The following is a 15584-nucleotide window of genomic DNA, read 5'->3' as shown; positions in this document are numbered from 1 at the left end:
GGAGGGGTCGCTCCGGGTGGGGTTGCACTATATTGACAAAATGTGATATTGATCATTAATATTGCAATAACGATTAACTATAATTTCGATATTCTTAAACATTATGTAAAAACACAAGTTGATGGGCCCTGGTTTCCCCTTCACTCTCAGTGGGTTCATTGTCTCCATGAGCCACTCATCTTCTTTCTTTTCTTTTGCTTGTCTGACTCTCTTTGCTTTTCTTTTTTTCATTTCTCTCTCTCTTCGCTTACATGCTGGTGCTCCATAGTGTACGCTTGTATAAGTGGACCCAGTGGCAGAATCTTTACAAACCAAAATAATCAATGGTTTCATGGAGGAAATAATCAGCAGATTAAAATCATCCTCAGCTGCAGTCTGATACTAAACAGTTGAGATTGAGCTCCAGCTCAACAACTACAGCAGCTACACCCTGCTTTACATTAACGAGGAGGAAGAGGAATCTGAGGAGAGAATATATTATAGTACAACAGAGTAGTTTTACATTTATACTTATAATAATAATCGCAATATAATTTTTCTCATTAACAATATACCACATGTTCAATACATGTTTGATTTGAATCATATTTATTCTGTTGAGGAAAAGGGGTTATCATAGTGCTTTTGAATGTTTGTTCATTGATCCATCAAGTGTTTGTTCTGACCATAGAGAAAAGTTTAAAACCACAAGTAACCATCAGGTTTCTTCAGCTTTCACTCAGGAACAAAAATCAGCCTTTTAAACTATCCTGCAAATTATCGACATCGAATGATGTGAATTTTTTATCGTGAAATCATTTTTGGCCATATGGCCCAGCCCTATATGACAATGACATGAACAAGGGCGTCACTGTGTTGAAAAGTGGTGGGGACTTTTAAGGGCTCATATTAAGGGTGTGACGAAACACTCAGTCCATGAGACGTGACAATACACAACATTGGAGTCACAAGAACAAGACAAAAAGATACTTCACTGCTATTTAGAAGAAATATTCATTGATGAAATAGGGTATTTGATTGATTTTGAGACATTTTCTGCGCTAATTTATGGTGGAAATGTCTTTATTTATATTAAGGGAAATAAAATTCAGGTGACAATTCCGAATATAAAATAATATCGAATATGATGCAGTAATCAGCCGCTTGTTTTTTTAGCCCAAGTTACTTTTTTGGACAATGCAGATCTGTTTCTTCTATATTTACATTGCATTTCATCTTTTCCTATTGTGCTCCTTTTTCATATATTTTTTATTTGTTATGTAACATTTGTTGTTGCAAGCTAATTTTACAAAACCTTTAGCAAATTCTTTCAAAAAGTGGTGGGGAGACGTCCCCTGCGTCCCCAAAGACACCTTTAGACATGAATTAATATTCAGCATCAAATCAGTAAAAAGGACCAGTATTTTCTGTTTCTCTCAGCATTTATCAGCTGCGGTATGTTCAGTTGACTCTAAAGCTTTAGATTGCAGTGGATTTATATGTGAAATACAGCTACTTAAACAGATTACCAGCTCAGGATGATATGGATACGTCAAACCTGCACCACCAACACCAACACCACCCCTGCAAACATCCAGCCAGTAAATCTGCACTACATGGGACAATGTTATTTTGCCTCTCTCTCTCTCTCTCCATCTTATGTAAGTGTGTCCTGGTCTTACTGCAGCCCACAACAGTCACCCTGACACACATGCATGCACTCTCTCTGAGCAAAAGTTTCATTATCATTAAGGTCAGGTCTGTGTGTGTGGAGGGGGTGGGCGGGAGAGAGAGAGAGAGAGAGAGAGAGAGAGAGAGAGGGCAGAGGAGTCCGCGGAGGAGAAAAGGAGGACAGATCGGAGGCAGAAAGCAGGAGGCGCTCCTTGCAGTCAGGAGGATGCTGCTCTGACACGCGGATCGTCTCTGATCCTGACCGCGACCTGACCGACTGACTGCAGATCAGCCAGCTGACAGACCCGAGAGCTCGTCTCCTGCACAGTTTCTCCTGCTGTACTCTCATTTGTATATATATATATATACACCCTCTCTCTCTCCCCTCTGGACCGGCTTTTGTCGCCATGCCACCGGCCGCCTGCTCGGTCGGGTACCGACTCCGCATCACCTTGTCCGCGGTGCTGTGGATCGGGCTGCTGTGGAGCCGCGTCTCAGCAGGAGGTACAGTCTCATTTTGTGTTCTCGTGATCAAACCAGCCTGCATGTTGTTTAATCTAAACCCCTCTCGTCTTGGCTTCTGACCAAGCAGCTTTATTAGTTCAGCTTTTTTAGATTGCTGCAAAAACAACTCGCCTCTCTGGGCATCCCTGTCTTGCGTGGAGACATCTCCTCCCCGCGACTCGTAGGAGGAGGTGGAGGAGGAGAGAGGGGGTGTCTGAAGCAGCCTTTGAAGTCTTGAAATAAACGCTGTTGCGGGCTATTTATTTTCCAGTTTGGCTGCTCAGCTTTCCTGAGAGAGTGCATGTGGACCGGAGCCCACTCGTGTGCGTGGGAGCCTCGATCAGGATGCAGGGAGAGATCACCTGTCAACAAGCTCTGCAGTTAGACCGGTTCTCACGCACGGAGTGGGAGACAGGTGTGGTGGTGGTGGAGGGGATTCCTTCAGTTTGAGAGCATCAGTGGGGAGATTACAGATCAGGCTGACAAGACAGAGAAGAAAGGAAAGTTTGAAACATCAGTCAGTCCATCAGTTGGACAAACGCTTTTAAAAAGATGTGGTGCCACTTACTGATCAATTAATTTGATGGCTTTATTATTGCTTCATTAATTATTTACTAATGCTTTATAGAGCCATTATGAGGTTGCCAGATTGTAGAAAATCCTCCTCCATCGCTGGTCTTCCTGCCCGCCACACAAAAACAACAATAAATATAAAAACACTAACAAAACAACAATTTCTAATCACATAGTATCAATACTATGGAGGGATTATTTGGTCAGAATTAAAACTAAAAGTCTAAAACTAAAAGTCTAACAAGAAGAAACACTGATACTACTTCAATTCCGCCAAGCCGTAAATATAGGAAAATAAGTGAAATGTGTAATGAAAACAACAAAACAAACAAATGGAGGCAAACGTCGTCAGCTGGTTGACCTTTTGTGTGCAAAATCAAACTGTGGATGAACTCAAGACTGAGAAAAGGGAATCAGCAGGGCGAATCTGACCCAAAATCGTCCCAATCTATTATGCAGCCAACCAGAGCTCATCTGACGTGTATTAGGTTATACCTCTGACAAAAACCTGTGTGGACTAGTTTTTCATAAACGAAATGTGGTGTATTATTTCAGAAGATTTTAACCTCTACAGTCAGACATGATGAGAGTTTATCTCGCACATTAATTTGGCTGCTTTGGTCTGAAGGGTTTTTAGATGTTTCTCAGTAGCACCTGACTGGACAGACTCAGGTGTGACAGAACAGGTGACCGACCAAAAACATATGCAGATCATTTCCCATCATCCATGTGATCAGACCATATCAGTAAATTATCTAATTTAACACCCAGTAATTTGGTCTCAGGGAGCTGCTGAACTGACATCCATCAACATTCCTACCACGTACACTGAGTTCTGATATTCACTACTAATTTCTTCATTCTCACCTAGTTAGTAAAAACATCTCAACATGTAGATTCTCTCTCAGCTCCTCTAATGTTGGTGAAGCACAGAACAAGGTTGAGTCATCTGCATACGATTGCATTTTTTTAAATAACGTATACGGTAAATAATTTATAAAAATTTAAAATAAAAGTGGACCCAAGTAGTTTCCTTGTGGCACACCACATGTAATTATAATGCGTTCTCATCTCAGTGCGCCATTACCGACACTTTCAGACAATGTGACAAAGTGGAAGGGTAGATAGCTAGCACTTTCGGTTGTGTGAGACGCCCCAGAGCGTCTCATAGAGACGCTAAAAGGTACCTTTCGCGTCAAATATCTACGCTTTGTCACTTTTTCTGAAAGCGTTGGTATTGGACGCCCTGAGATGAGAACGTTCTGGATATTACAGTTTATAAAAAATAGAGAATGGCCCTTATAAATGACCTGCTAACATTTATAAAGTCAGCCGTGATGACTTATTAGAAAGTGATCCTTTATGAAACCGTTTATTAATTATTTACGGACATTTACGAAGAATTTTCCAGATACATTCGCTAACATAAAACAACAAAGAAAACAAGTGTCGTGCTGGAGGGTGATTTCCCAGCTGTGGCTCAGGAGGTAGAGCAGGTTGGCCATTAATTGGAAGGTCGGCGGTTCAATCCCGGCTCCCCCCAGGCTGCATGTCGAAGTGTCCTTGGGCAAGATACCTAACCCCGAATTTCCCCTGGCGGCTGTTCCGCCAGTGTATGAATGTGTGTGAATGTTAGTTTCTGTCTGAGCACTTAGACTCAGTGAGTGAATGGTGAATGCAGATGTAGTGTAAAAGCGCTTTGAGTGGTCGAAAAGACTAGAAAGGCGCTATACAAATACTGAGCATTTACAACCTGGCAACCCAAAATTTGCTGTTATTATAAATAATCTATAGCATTAACGGTATTGTATCAGCCTTTTAGTTCAAGCAGCTTATTTGAATCCAAAGGAGTAAGTCAGATGACGTAGTATAAAGAGCGAGAAACTCTGTGTAGGGAGGTGGATGGGGTAAAAAGAATGCTTCAGGACTTTTGTTGAAGAGTCATAATCTAAGGGACGGCTGCAGGAAGTCTTTGACGCTTGAAAGTAAACAAATGTGATTTTTGGAGATTTGCTGAAACAACCAATGCTGTTTTTCTGTATAATGTCCTCTGTGGCTTTGTCTTTTTTTGTTGTTGTCAGGGTTATCTGGTCTTGTACTTGGATACTACAAAGTTATGACAGAAAGTCTGCTGCCGAAACAAAGACATTCAGAATTGTTTCTGGGCAAACAACAAAAGAGTTTGCTACGTAAATGAATCAAATGTCTCTTTGAACAGGATCCCTATTATTAATTACGTTCATAGATTTACTGTACGCCCTGATCATTCCCTCACCTTAACCATATTGTAGTTGCGATGTGTACATATTGTCCAAGGAAAGAATTTCAATATGTTGGCTTTAGACATTAAAACATTTTTAAAATGTTTTAATGTCTTTAAAAAAAAAAAAGAAAAGAAAAAAAAAGACATTTAAGACATTAAAACATTTGTGTTTTTTAAGTAATTTATGGTGTGGCAGATCCAGGGTCAGTTTTCTGCAACACATTTCTCAACATTTCCTCCCAGAAATTAAAAGTTGTGTGTAAGTTTTAGTGGCATCTACTGGTGAGGGTTATGAATTGCAACCAACCTCTGGTCACCGCTCACTCCTCCCTTTGAAAGCGCGCAGGAGAAGCTACGGTGGCCGACACGCTCTGTAATAATAATACGTGTGGCCCTCCATTAGTCCAAATTTCAGTGACGAAACACACTCTGTAGAGCAGTTTGTCCATTTGGGCTACTGTAGAAACATGACATGAGGACCTGCCGTGTATGTACATAGAAATGTCTCATTCTAAGGTAATAAAAATAATAACGGTTCATTATGTAAGGTCTTCACACACCACTGAAAACATAGTAATGGATATTATGTTGCATTTCTGCCAACAGATCCTCCTAAATATTAAACACTTGACCTTTAAGTTTATATACAACTGATTTGCAGCAGCTATGTTTTCCTTACAGCATCTGCTTGTGGCAACTACAGCACAATTAATGTTTTTCACGTTTTTGTGCAGTCTTTTAAAGCACACACACACACACACACACACACACACACACACACACACAGACATCCTTGACATGATGCATTCCCTTATCCTAACCTTAACCCAATTCTAACCTGAACCCCAAAACCAAGTCTTAACCCTCAAAGAGCCCTTTAAACTTGTGGGATCCAGCATTTTGGTCACACAAAGATGTCGGACCCCACAAGTATAGTGTTCTTCTTGTTATTGGAGCCCACGAATATACTAAAACAAGCCCCCACTCTCCGTCACACACACACACACACCTACACTCATGTTCATACGAATTCATCATTCAGTTCCCAGCAGGCTTCAGTCCTCTTGTTAATCCTTGTCACTATCGTCTTTCACCGCGGACGTGCACGAATGTTCGATCTGTAAATGCAACCACACACACATATGCACACACACACAGAGCGTATCATGCACTGCATCACTGCTCTCATCTCACCGTCGGTGTCTGTGGTAAATGGGATCACCCAGCAGAGATGTATTCTCACGGAGCAGGCCTGCGACTGTGTGTGCGTGTGTTTTAATGCGAGGATTGTGCCTGTGTATGAAGATAGGCTGGATCACTGCGTGGTCTAATTTCTCCGGGTGAGAGTGATAATCTGCTAGAGAGACAGATTGACAGCTGAGTACAGATCCATGAGCTCCAGCTGGGAAGCAAAGCCAACTGCATCCGGAGAGCAGCATGGAGCCGTTTCTATCGACCCACGCTGGCATTGTTTTGTTGTAAGTTGACTGTGAGTTAATAAAAACAATATAGATTCTCTTCTTCAGAACTCACTCATCTTGTAATTCGCCTTTCTCCCCTCATCACTTCACCTCCCCCGTTTCCTCTTCAGTTGCCATCCTCCTGTCGGCTCTCTCCTCTCGTTTTGTTTTGCCCTCCTATAACTTGTGAGTGAGAGGAGAGAAAGATGAAGCTGAGGGGGGAGACGGAGGAGATTGTTTCTTATGGTTGAGCAACTCCGGCCTTATTATACAACCAGATCCTCAGGCTTCAAACTTTTGAGAATAAGCATCAGAGAAAGACACAGAATGAAACAAGAAAAGAGAAATATATTTGTAAGGATTATTAAGATCTTAACGGTATTACTACTAATGGGATTATTACTACGATCTGGTACTTTAACAGTATTCTTTTAGTTAAATAAATAAAACAATTATTTACTGCATGAGTTTATGAACCACCCACAGCTAAACAATCAACTGGTTACTTTTAATCATGAACCCATGTGTGTATAATTTAGTGTGGGCTGCTCGCATACATACCTGACCCAGGCGGAGCACCGAGGAAGTACGAGCTGGGGTCGAAAACTGTATATGATGCTCTTTGGATAAATGTTTGGACAGATTACTCGTGTGTCCGTTCTAACAAGCAAAAGTCTGTCAGCGTCGACTCTGTGGAGGTGTAACCACACTCCTGAACGTTTAGTTCTCTCCTCCCTCGTCACTAATTAAGAGTGGGGTTATCAATTAAGAGTCTGGACTGGAAGCTGTGTAACTGTTAACCATGCCTGGATTTATTTACATTTTTTAAAAAAGATTTTCTGTTTTCATTTGCTCTCAGGTTGATGTTAAATTAAGTGGAAATTGTTATAATTTGTCTATAGAACATCGAAAAGATATAAATTCAGGTATGATGCAAATTAGCAGCATTAACAGGCGTAATTGAGAAACCAGTGCTTGCAAAAGGTTCCCAGGTACGTCTGGAATATGCACAAACATCAGGGGAATACAAACGCCATCTCAGCTGAAGTCTGAAAGGAAGAGGTGTGATGCGAATTTGCGACAATCGCCGTTAAGGGGTTTAATAGCTACATGGCCATATTGCATAACCCATGTTTCCATCCAATTGTTGTGTGAATTTTAAGCGGACTTTTGAAATGTTGTAAAAAAAAAACAAAGACATGAAAATGTGAATTTGTTTCCATCAGCTGGTTTGGAGCGAATAAACCAGGCTACGGCGAGCGCAGTGACGTCACACATGGCTGTAATAAACAAGACATAATGGTTCCAAACCAGAAACAAAACCAGTCGCATGAACCAGAGGGCCATTGATGTTAGAAAAATGGAGAGAGTTCCTCAGAAATGTATTTCACTATGTCAGAACTTATTCTGCAAAAGTGTTTCCATCTGCCAATTAGCGCATTTACTCTTTTTCAACAAAGGCAAAAAACACCTCGAGTGAGCGTTTTTCAGGCTATTGAAACCTAAACTTTGTTGCTATATCGCAGACAAGTAGTGGACTGCTGTGTGCTGTGTGTGAGAGAGGGAAATGTTGAATCACCTATTAAGCAATGATTTATCTCTCCCTCTCTCTCCTTATTATTTAGTTATTTATTTATCTCCGCCTGCAGGGCTGGACTCAGACAAAAAAAACAGGCCTGGCATTTTTGGCCGGGCGGCCGACCCAAATTGGTTGGACACGCCTCACCAATACACCATCCTTCCATCTAAGGACTCAGATTAGGGGTGTGACGAAACACTTAGCCCATGAGACGTGACAGTGCACAAGATTGGGGCCATGACAACAACACAAGAATATAATAGGCCTGCTATTTAGGAAAAAAATATTTACCTCCCCCAGAAGATTTTGAGCATGAAACACTTAATTTCCTGCATACTGGAGACATTTTCTGCACCAGGGAAGAACAAAATTCAGGTGGCAGGTGACAATTGAGAATATAAAAATATAATATAATGCTATATATATATATATATATATATATATATATATATATATATATATGTAACGCAAGACACAGAAAGCAGAGGGGGTGGGGGCTGGTAACAGAGGTGATTGGGCCGGCCCAGTGTCAGCATAGAAAATTAGCCAATGGGCCGCTGTCCATGCTTTATGGGCCGGTCGTTGGCCCATTTTTATTGTTTATGTATTTTAGAGACCCCCACAAAGCTCAGATTGTAACTCAGACAGACTGCGAAATGAAGTAAGTATTTTTCCAATTCGCCGTTTCCATCAACCTTTTCTAATGCCATACTTCAAAATGCGCATTAAAAACACTGATATATTGATATACATTGATATAATGGGAGGAGGTCCAGTAGCTGGTTCCATTTAGTTGATCCTGTTTTAAGTTATTGAGGATGAACCTCGCTGGATGTCTACATTTTGATCCAACCTACACCGCCGTGTTTCTTACCTATTTATTTACATTTTGGGAAATCTGTATCTTAAAACGTCCTGCTGGTTTGGCTTCAAGCAGCTGTTGTTGTTGGCACTGTGCAGACAACTATCACCTGGAGTGAAAACTCTGATTATTATGATTTATAACCTTTAGTATGAAGCAGATTTATGGACAGAGATGTTGGGGGGGGGCGAATATTACTGCAGATATTTAGATGCTATTTTTATCTGTAAACATGAACAGACAATATGTTCATGTTTACATATTGGTTTACATGTGAAGTTTATCCGTGAAAGGTATTTGATTGGAAGATGTGCCGGCAGAATCAAATGGCATGAAGACACTCTGCAGAGACACAGCAGGTGGAAGGAAAAGCTGGAGTCAGCGGAGACGGAAACAGACAGAAAGTTGGAGGTGACCCCATTTTAATCAGCAGCTCTTTCGGCCCAGAGCACAGGTGGGCTTAGACGGGTTTAACCTTTCATTTCTAGGAGAGTTCGCCTGAATATGATCCCCTGATTAACACAATCGGACCGATCACTGTGCTCTTAATGGAGAGCTAACACTGTGTTGTCCAGTACTGCAGTCCAGGTTTGTAATAATGTATTTAGCCCACATATTGTCTATATGCTGCATTAATGGAGAGCAGAATAGACATAATAAATGTTTTTAAATTAGATTTCTTACATTTCAGGCAGAGTCAACTATATTTTATTGAACATGATGTTATCTTTGACTAAAATGTTTTATTCAAGGACACTCCAGCATCCAACAAATCCAATGAATAGACTAAAAGACAACGTTACGTTTGTCCCAATAACTAGAGCTGCAATGATTTTTCGATGAGTCGACCAACGGATAATTAATATGCAGCTTTGTTGGTCATATATTTATTGTTTCGATTATTCTTCAAGCAAAAATTACCGATTGTCTTTTGTTTCAGCCTCTCAAATGTGAATATTTGCTGTTTTATTTAGTCTTTAATGATCATAAATTAAATATGTTTGGGTTTTGGACTGTTGTTTGCACAAAAGACGTCACTGTGGGCTCTGATAAATAGTGAATAGCATTTGTTCGCAGTTGTCTTTGTTACATTTTAAAAGATTAATCAATAATGAAAATCATTTTTAGTTGCAGCTCTTCCACTAACGAGTCCTGTGTGTGTCTCACAGCCTGATATCTCTTCTTCCTCTGAGCCATAGAGCTCCACTGTTGTCCAGAAACTATTAAACCATCAGTGAGCCTCACTGCTGCACTGGGTCACATGTTCCTTCATCACCATGAACACACACACTGTAGTTAATTCTGACTCAGTCCCACATACACCGTCCTGCTGCCCCAAATACTCACTAACAGAAGCACTATTTCCTCCTGTTAGTTTCATAGAAACTACAGCAACCCCTTCTCACTCCTAAACCGTCACATATGGATGCTTGGTTAAGACCCTTTAGCGTCATTGTTGAACGCTAAAAGTAGTATAAATAACAAAATAAACAAATAATCAACATAGATTCTTTTTAAGTTATGCTACGTAATTTAAAAAACTTACGTAACTTAATTTACTAACGTACTGTAACCCAAACCATGAACTTTTCCTAAACCTTACCAAGTAGTTTTGTTGCTTAACCAAATTGCGACGTTTCACAACATTAACTCTGTGGTTTATTTCAAATGTTTAAATGGACAGGGCATTTTTTTATTATTGCTAACTTGGACGTGGAGCCATAAACATGCAAAAACGACAATTAAGGTTACCCAGGACATTAAAAAGGGGATGCCAAGGGTGTTAACCAAGCGGTCATATGTGGCGAGCTGGGAGTGAGAATGCGTTGGCCCCAACCCGACATACTAGTTCACAAATTCTAACCTCTAAGACTACATTCAGACTGCAGGCCTTAACGCTCCTACTGATTTCTTTGTTTGACAGTTCACATTATTGCTTAAATGAAAGTGACCCGCATGCGCAGAACAATAACACGACGTCACACGCAGCACGCTGTTGTAGGCTACAGAAGTAAAGAGAGCAGCGGAGGTTAGCTCCGGTTAGCTGATACTTGCTAACCCTCCCGATGTTCGGTTCCGGTCTGAGACCTGAACCCAATGTGGAAGTCTCTGAAACCTGTATTCTATTGGACGACCAGCAGGGAGCGACTCTTCTGGTTGCAAAAAGAAGTCCTGCTCCATTAGAAATGATGGTAAAATGTTTCTACTTGTCAGCTGATTTATTCCCTCAGTAAACACTTTCCTGATGAGTTTCTGGTCTCAGTCGCTAGTTTCAAGTCTTCTTCAGCACAGCATGATGTTCATTTAGTAAATTATGGTCCCATTTAGAGGAACGCAGACCAGAAAGCAGGGGAGGCTTTAGGGCGGGATTATCTATGATTGACAAGTCGTTACCATAGCAATCTGTCAATCAGGCTAGAGTGACTCGTACCCTCGGCACTGTGTAAATTTAACCAGCGTCGTTCAAAAAGCTTATTAGGAGTCGGCTGTTCACTTTCTCTGGTGAGCACATTTAGCTTTAAGACTGTTGTTCGCTACACAAAGTTTATCAGCCCTGTCAGCCGTTAGCTCCACCGTCTCGTCCAAATATGGTCACTTCAGGGCACTTCCTGGTAGCAAAAAATCAACATGGCGGCGGCCTATCGGCCAAACTCGAGGCTTCAAAACGGCAGTCCACAAACCAACGGGTGACGTCACGATGACTACGACCACTTCTTATATACAGTCTATGGTCCGCACAGACAGAAGTATCATGCATGTAACTCAGAAGATCGCGGTCCGGTGGATTTCAGGTGGAAGAAAGGGAATCTGTGAGCAGATGATAGCGAGGTACAGGAGGAAGAGAGTCACATGTTTAATTATGGCTTTTTGAGGAGCTTTTTCGTTCACCGCGGCTCCGTCTAGGGCAGAACTGTGACAACAGCTTAGAGTTAAAAAGATCCGATCTGTATCTGATTTGGACCTCATATGGAAGTGGCCCAAATCCGAACTGGAAAAGATCAAATCTGAGTCACATATGGGCAAAAAAATCTGATTTGGGTCAGTTTGGCCTGCAGTCTGAACGAAGTTTCAAGGTGCGTTATCAACGGGCGCAGAACAAAATGCCAAAATGATGCAACTGGACTGACCTACAACCAATCAGAGCAACGGAATTTAACTTACCAAATGCTGTCGAAAGTACTGCAAACACATCTTTCTTATCTACAAAAGCTTTATATATATGTGTCGTATATATAAATACCCGGTCCAGTTCGTTTAATTCTGACAGGACAGCAGATTCAACAGAAACAGATCCACATCAGCGGCAGCCATCTTGGTTGTTTACCAAAATGTCTCAAAGGCTTTTCCTCTGTCAGTCATCATATCAAACCGGCTCCATAATAGATAACAGTTGTGATTGATCCAGGATGGGTGGAAATCTGTATTCAGATCGGGAGCTCATGTTTCATTTGCTCTGGCAGATACGTCCGGTTCCCCGGCCAACAGTGAGCTTTTTTTATTTTTAGGAAATTACTGAGCCTTTTTAGACATGAATCTATATATTTAAACCAGTGGACGGACTGACATGCTGTTGGTTTCTGTGTTTTCATTGGATTTGTTGACGATAATAAAAAAATAAACCATCACCAGCTTCATCCTTTAACCCTAAAAACATATTAAAGGAGAACTGTTTAGGGGTCTTTGGCCTGATTCCTCTTTGTTTTTGGGGAGAGTGTGTGCACATGCTTGTTTGTGTTCGCTGCAGCTGGAGGAGTGTAGACGATGCACGAGGCTGCCATCTCAATTAGTCCCTGCGCTCATTAGGACCAGAAGTGAGAGCTCACAGTCTGACATATGGTCCCGGCTTCTGCAATGAACGTACCAGCGACGACAACAACCCGGTGAATTATTCAACGTGTGTGTGTGTGTGTCCCTAACCTTCCTGTGTGTGCGGTGTTGACATCAAAGGAAGGACGCCTGAAGCAGTCGCAGGTCTTAAAGCCGGTGATGTCTCCACCTCAGCAGGTCTGCTTAGACCTTTGTGACCCGGTGCGACAGTTTAAAGGGGTTTGAAAGTGTGTGTGTGGTTCAGTGCGGGTTGTATCCAGGATTATCCTCTCTAGGATGGCAGCAGGATTGCACGGATGCTGCTGACACTTCTCAACAATAGAAGCAATTAACTGAAGCTTAACTTTGTGTTTTAAGCCATGGCTGTGCGTGTGTGTTAGAGGTGGTTCTGTTTTCCTTCTCCAGTCTTGGAGCCTCATTTATAAAACTGTGCGTTGAATCCTCACTAAAAGTGTACGGCAAAAAATAATACGCACATCTGCAAGCAACGTTCCCTTTATAAATCACAATCAACTTCACGCAACGCTTGTGCACCGGAGAAAAAAACCCTAAATATGCCGTTTCTTGTTACTCATCAGCCGACCAATTCACATATTCAGTATATTAGTTGATATCCTGTCTCTCTTAACACAAAATATTATGCAACCAACAATGACAAATCTCACCTACTCGACATCCATCTGCTTGTGCACTTAAAAAAACCCCTTGGCACCTCTTTAAAAAAATATGACATAAAATTAAATCTGAGTTCCCTGTGCACGGAGCGCGTTGACAACCTGCCAATCCGACATTGCAAACTTCATTGGAAATTGAGGTTTTAAAAGTAATTTACATATACTGATCTGCATTTTTAAACCCTGATTCATGTCAGACCGAGTCCCATACATTTAACAAATAAAAACAAATTAAGATGTTGACCCACATCCCTCTGAGAGTCCAGGTAGACTGAAGGTCCGATCACACCAGAAAGTGGGACGGTAAAATTCATCCACGTGTCGGTTAGTTTGGTGATGTGGTGAACGGTGCTGGGCAGTAACGCGTTACTGTGGTACTATTACTTTTCCCAGTAACTAGTAGTGTAAAAGCTTTCAACCACGAACATTTCTACATTTAATTTATTGACTCATCTGCTTAGAAAGAAACTCCGGCAGCTACGGCCACAGATGCTCGGACTCGCCGGGAGAGAGTGGCGTTAACGTAATTTTGTAACTGCTCTTATAAACAGGCTACATGTGCAGAGAAACAGTAGTTCAAAAGTCGGAGTTTAGTTGCTTTATTTTTTTATTTCAGCGATTTCGGTTTTATAATCTGTCAAATCTTCTGAATGAAATCAAGTCATTTTGAGGCAGAAACTACCTTTCAGTCAATAAGAAGAGGCTGCAATCACTTTCTGACAAGTACAATACTGTATTTCATGTGTTGTTTTGGCCATTTAAAGGTATTTTAGGAGGGAAAAAGTACTAGGTGAGTTATAATCTGTCAAATAAAACCCTCATGAACATAATCAGTCATTTCAGGGTAGAAATAACTTTCCAGTCAATAGAGGCTGCAATCACTTTCTGGCAAGCAGAATACTGCATTAAATAGGTTGTTTTGGCCATTTAAAGGTGTTTCAACAGGTAAAACAGACTGGATTGGTCGGTACACAGCAAGTTAAATAATGCAGAGGATAATTGCAAAAGAGATCTATTTTATTTTATATATAACTCAACAGTAAGTCATGTTAATTATAGGCTACATTCGTTTTCCAAATATGAACAGTCTTCAGTTATTGCCTATAATCAGGTAAATGTCCGGCCTGGTTACGCTTTAAACTGCAAATACTGATTTGGCCACAATTGTGATTATTCTGTTAAAAGAAACGTAAAAGTATCACAAAGACAAACCTGCAGACGGCAATCAGTTTTCTGCGGATGATCAGTTTTCAGCGTGACACTTGCATGCTCTGCTGTCCAGTCTTTCTGGACACGTAAAATCTGATTTCAGGTCTGTTAACACCTCATACAGTTTGTGATTAACACACGGGGAGATTTCCGGGGACAGCTCCAGACGGGGACAGGCCACCAAAACCGGGGACTGCCCCTGGTAAACGGGGACTCTTGGTCACCCCTACGTCCCAGAGGCAACATGTCATGAACACTTCATTAAGACTATTCCTTTAAGGCCAGAACTGTGCATATTAAGGTTAAATCAGCATTTAACTTGACTAAAGTTCAGAACCTCCACGTGTTCATGACGAGCCATGGAGGAGAACAAAACAACTTTCTAGATCGAATTCGTCAAGACTAATCTACATTGAGAGCCCGGTTCCAGCGGCGTACTTAGAAAGGGCGTTGAAAATGTTGTTCACTTTCGCTCCGTGGCAAATGATGAATTGTGATCCAAGGAGAGATTTGATACGGTTGTCTGGGATTAGAGTGACAATTTGGGTTTTCAATCTGACTGAGTCACACACACTCGCACAAGCTCGCACCGACACTTTGCCTTGTCAAACTCACTCAGAGCAGATTGGCACAATCAAGTGTGTCTGCAGCCAAACCTCTTTAAAAGGTTAATATTTCAGTTCCCATTTGCCTCAAAGCTTTTCGCTAAGCCACCGCACAGCTCCCTCATCTATCTGCCTTTGATGATACGGGAATCCCACTGAAGTAGGTCTGTTGACGCAGTCGACAAACCGCGCCTGTTGGTGTGATAATCCGCGTCGCGCGACGCTGATAGCTGCGCCTGTCAGGCTGTTGAGTCAGTGTGTTTGTCTTTCTTGTACTTTAACTCAAATAGGTCTAAGAGACAGCTGCAGAGACGAGCCGCCGAGCATTGTGGGATAGAAAGGGTGTTTTTTTCCCCCACTGTGATTGGGTTCGACGC

General features: G+C 41.5%; 1 protein-coding gene across 3 annotated transcripts in view; it reads left to right on the top strand.

The window, feature by feature from the left end:
• Positions 1–1621: 1621 nt before the first annotated feature.
• LOC119915089 (seizure 6-like protein) overlaps positions 1622–15584 on the top strand; it is a 93108-nt gene continuing 79145 nt past the window's right edge. For 2 of the 3 annotated variants that reach the window (XR_005446890.1, XM_038734665.1), the window contains exon 1: positions 1623–2154. Coding sequence is in view for 2 of the 3 variants with exons in the window: in XM_038734665.1 (XP_038590593.1) it covers positions 2058–2154 (97 nt within the window). In the remaining variant the exon portion in view is untranslated. Of the gene's footprint in view, positions 2155–15584 lie in introns of all 3 variants that reach the window. The other variant, XM_038734666.1, reaches the window with a different exon arrangement.

The sequence above is a fragment of the Micropterus salmoides genome, unplaced genomic scaffold, assembly GCF_014851395.1.
Source record: "Micropterus salmoides isolate LMB-PRFRI ecotype aquatic unplaced genomic scaffold, ASM1485139v1 Ms_hic_scaffold_20, whole genome shotgun sequence".
Lineage (NCBI taxonomy): Eukaryota > Metazoa > Chordata > Actinopteri > Centrarchiformes > Centrarchidae > Micropterus > Micropterus salmoides.
This window is presented reverse-complemented; position numbering and strand designations above follow the sequence as displayed.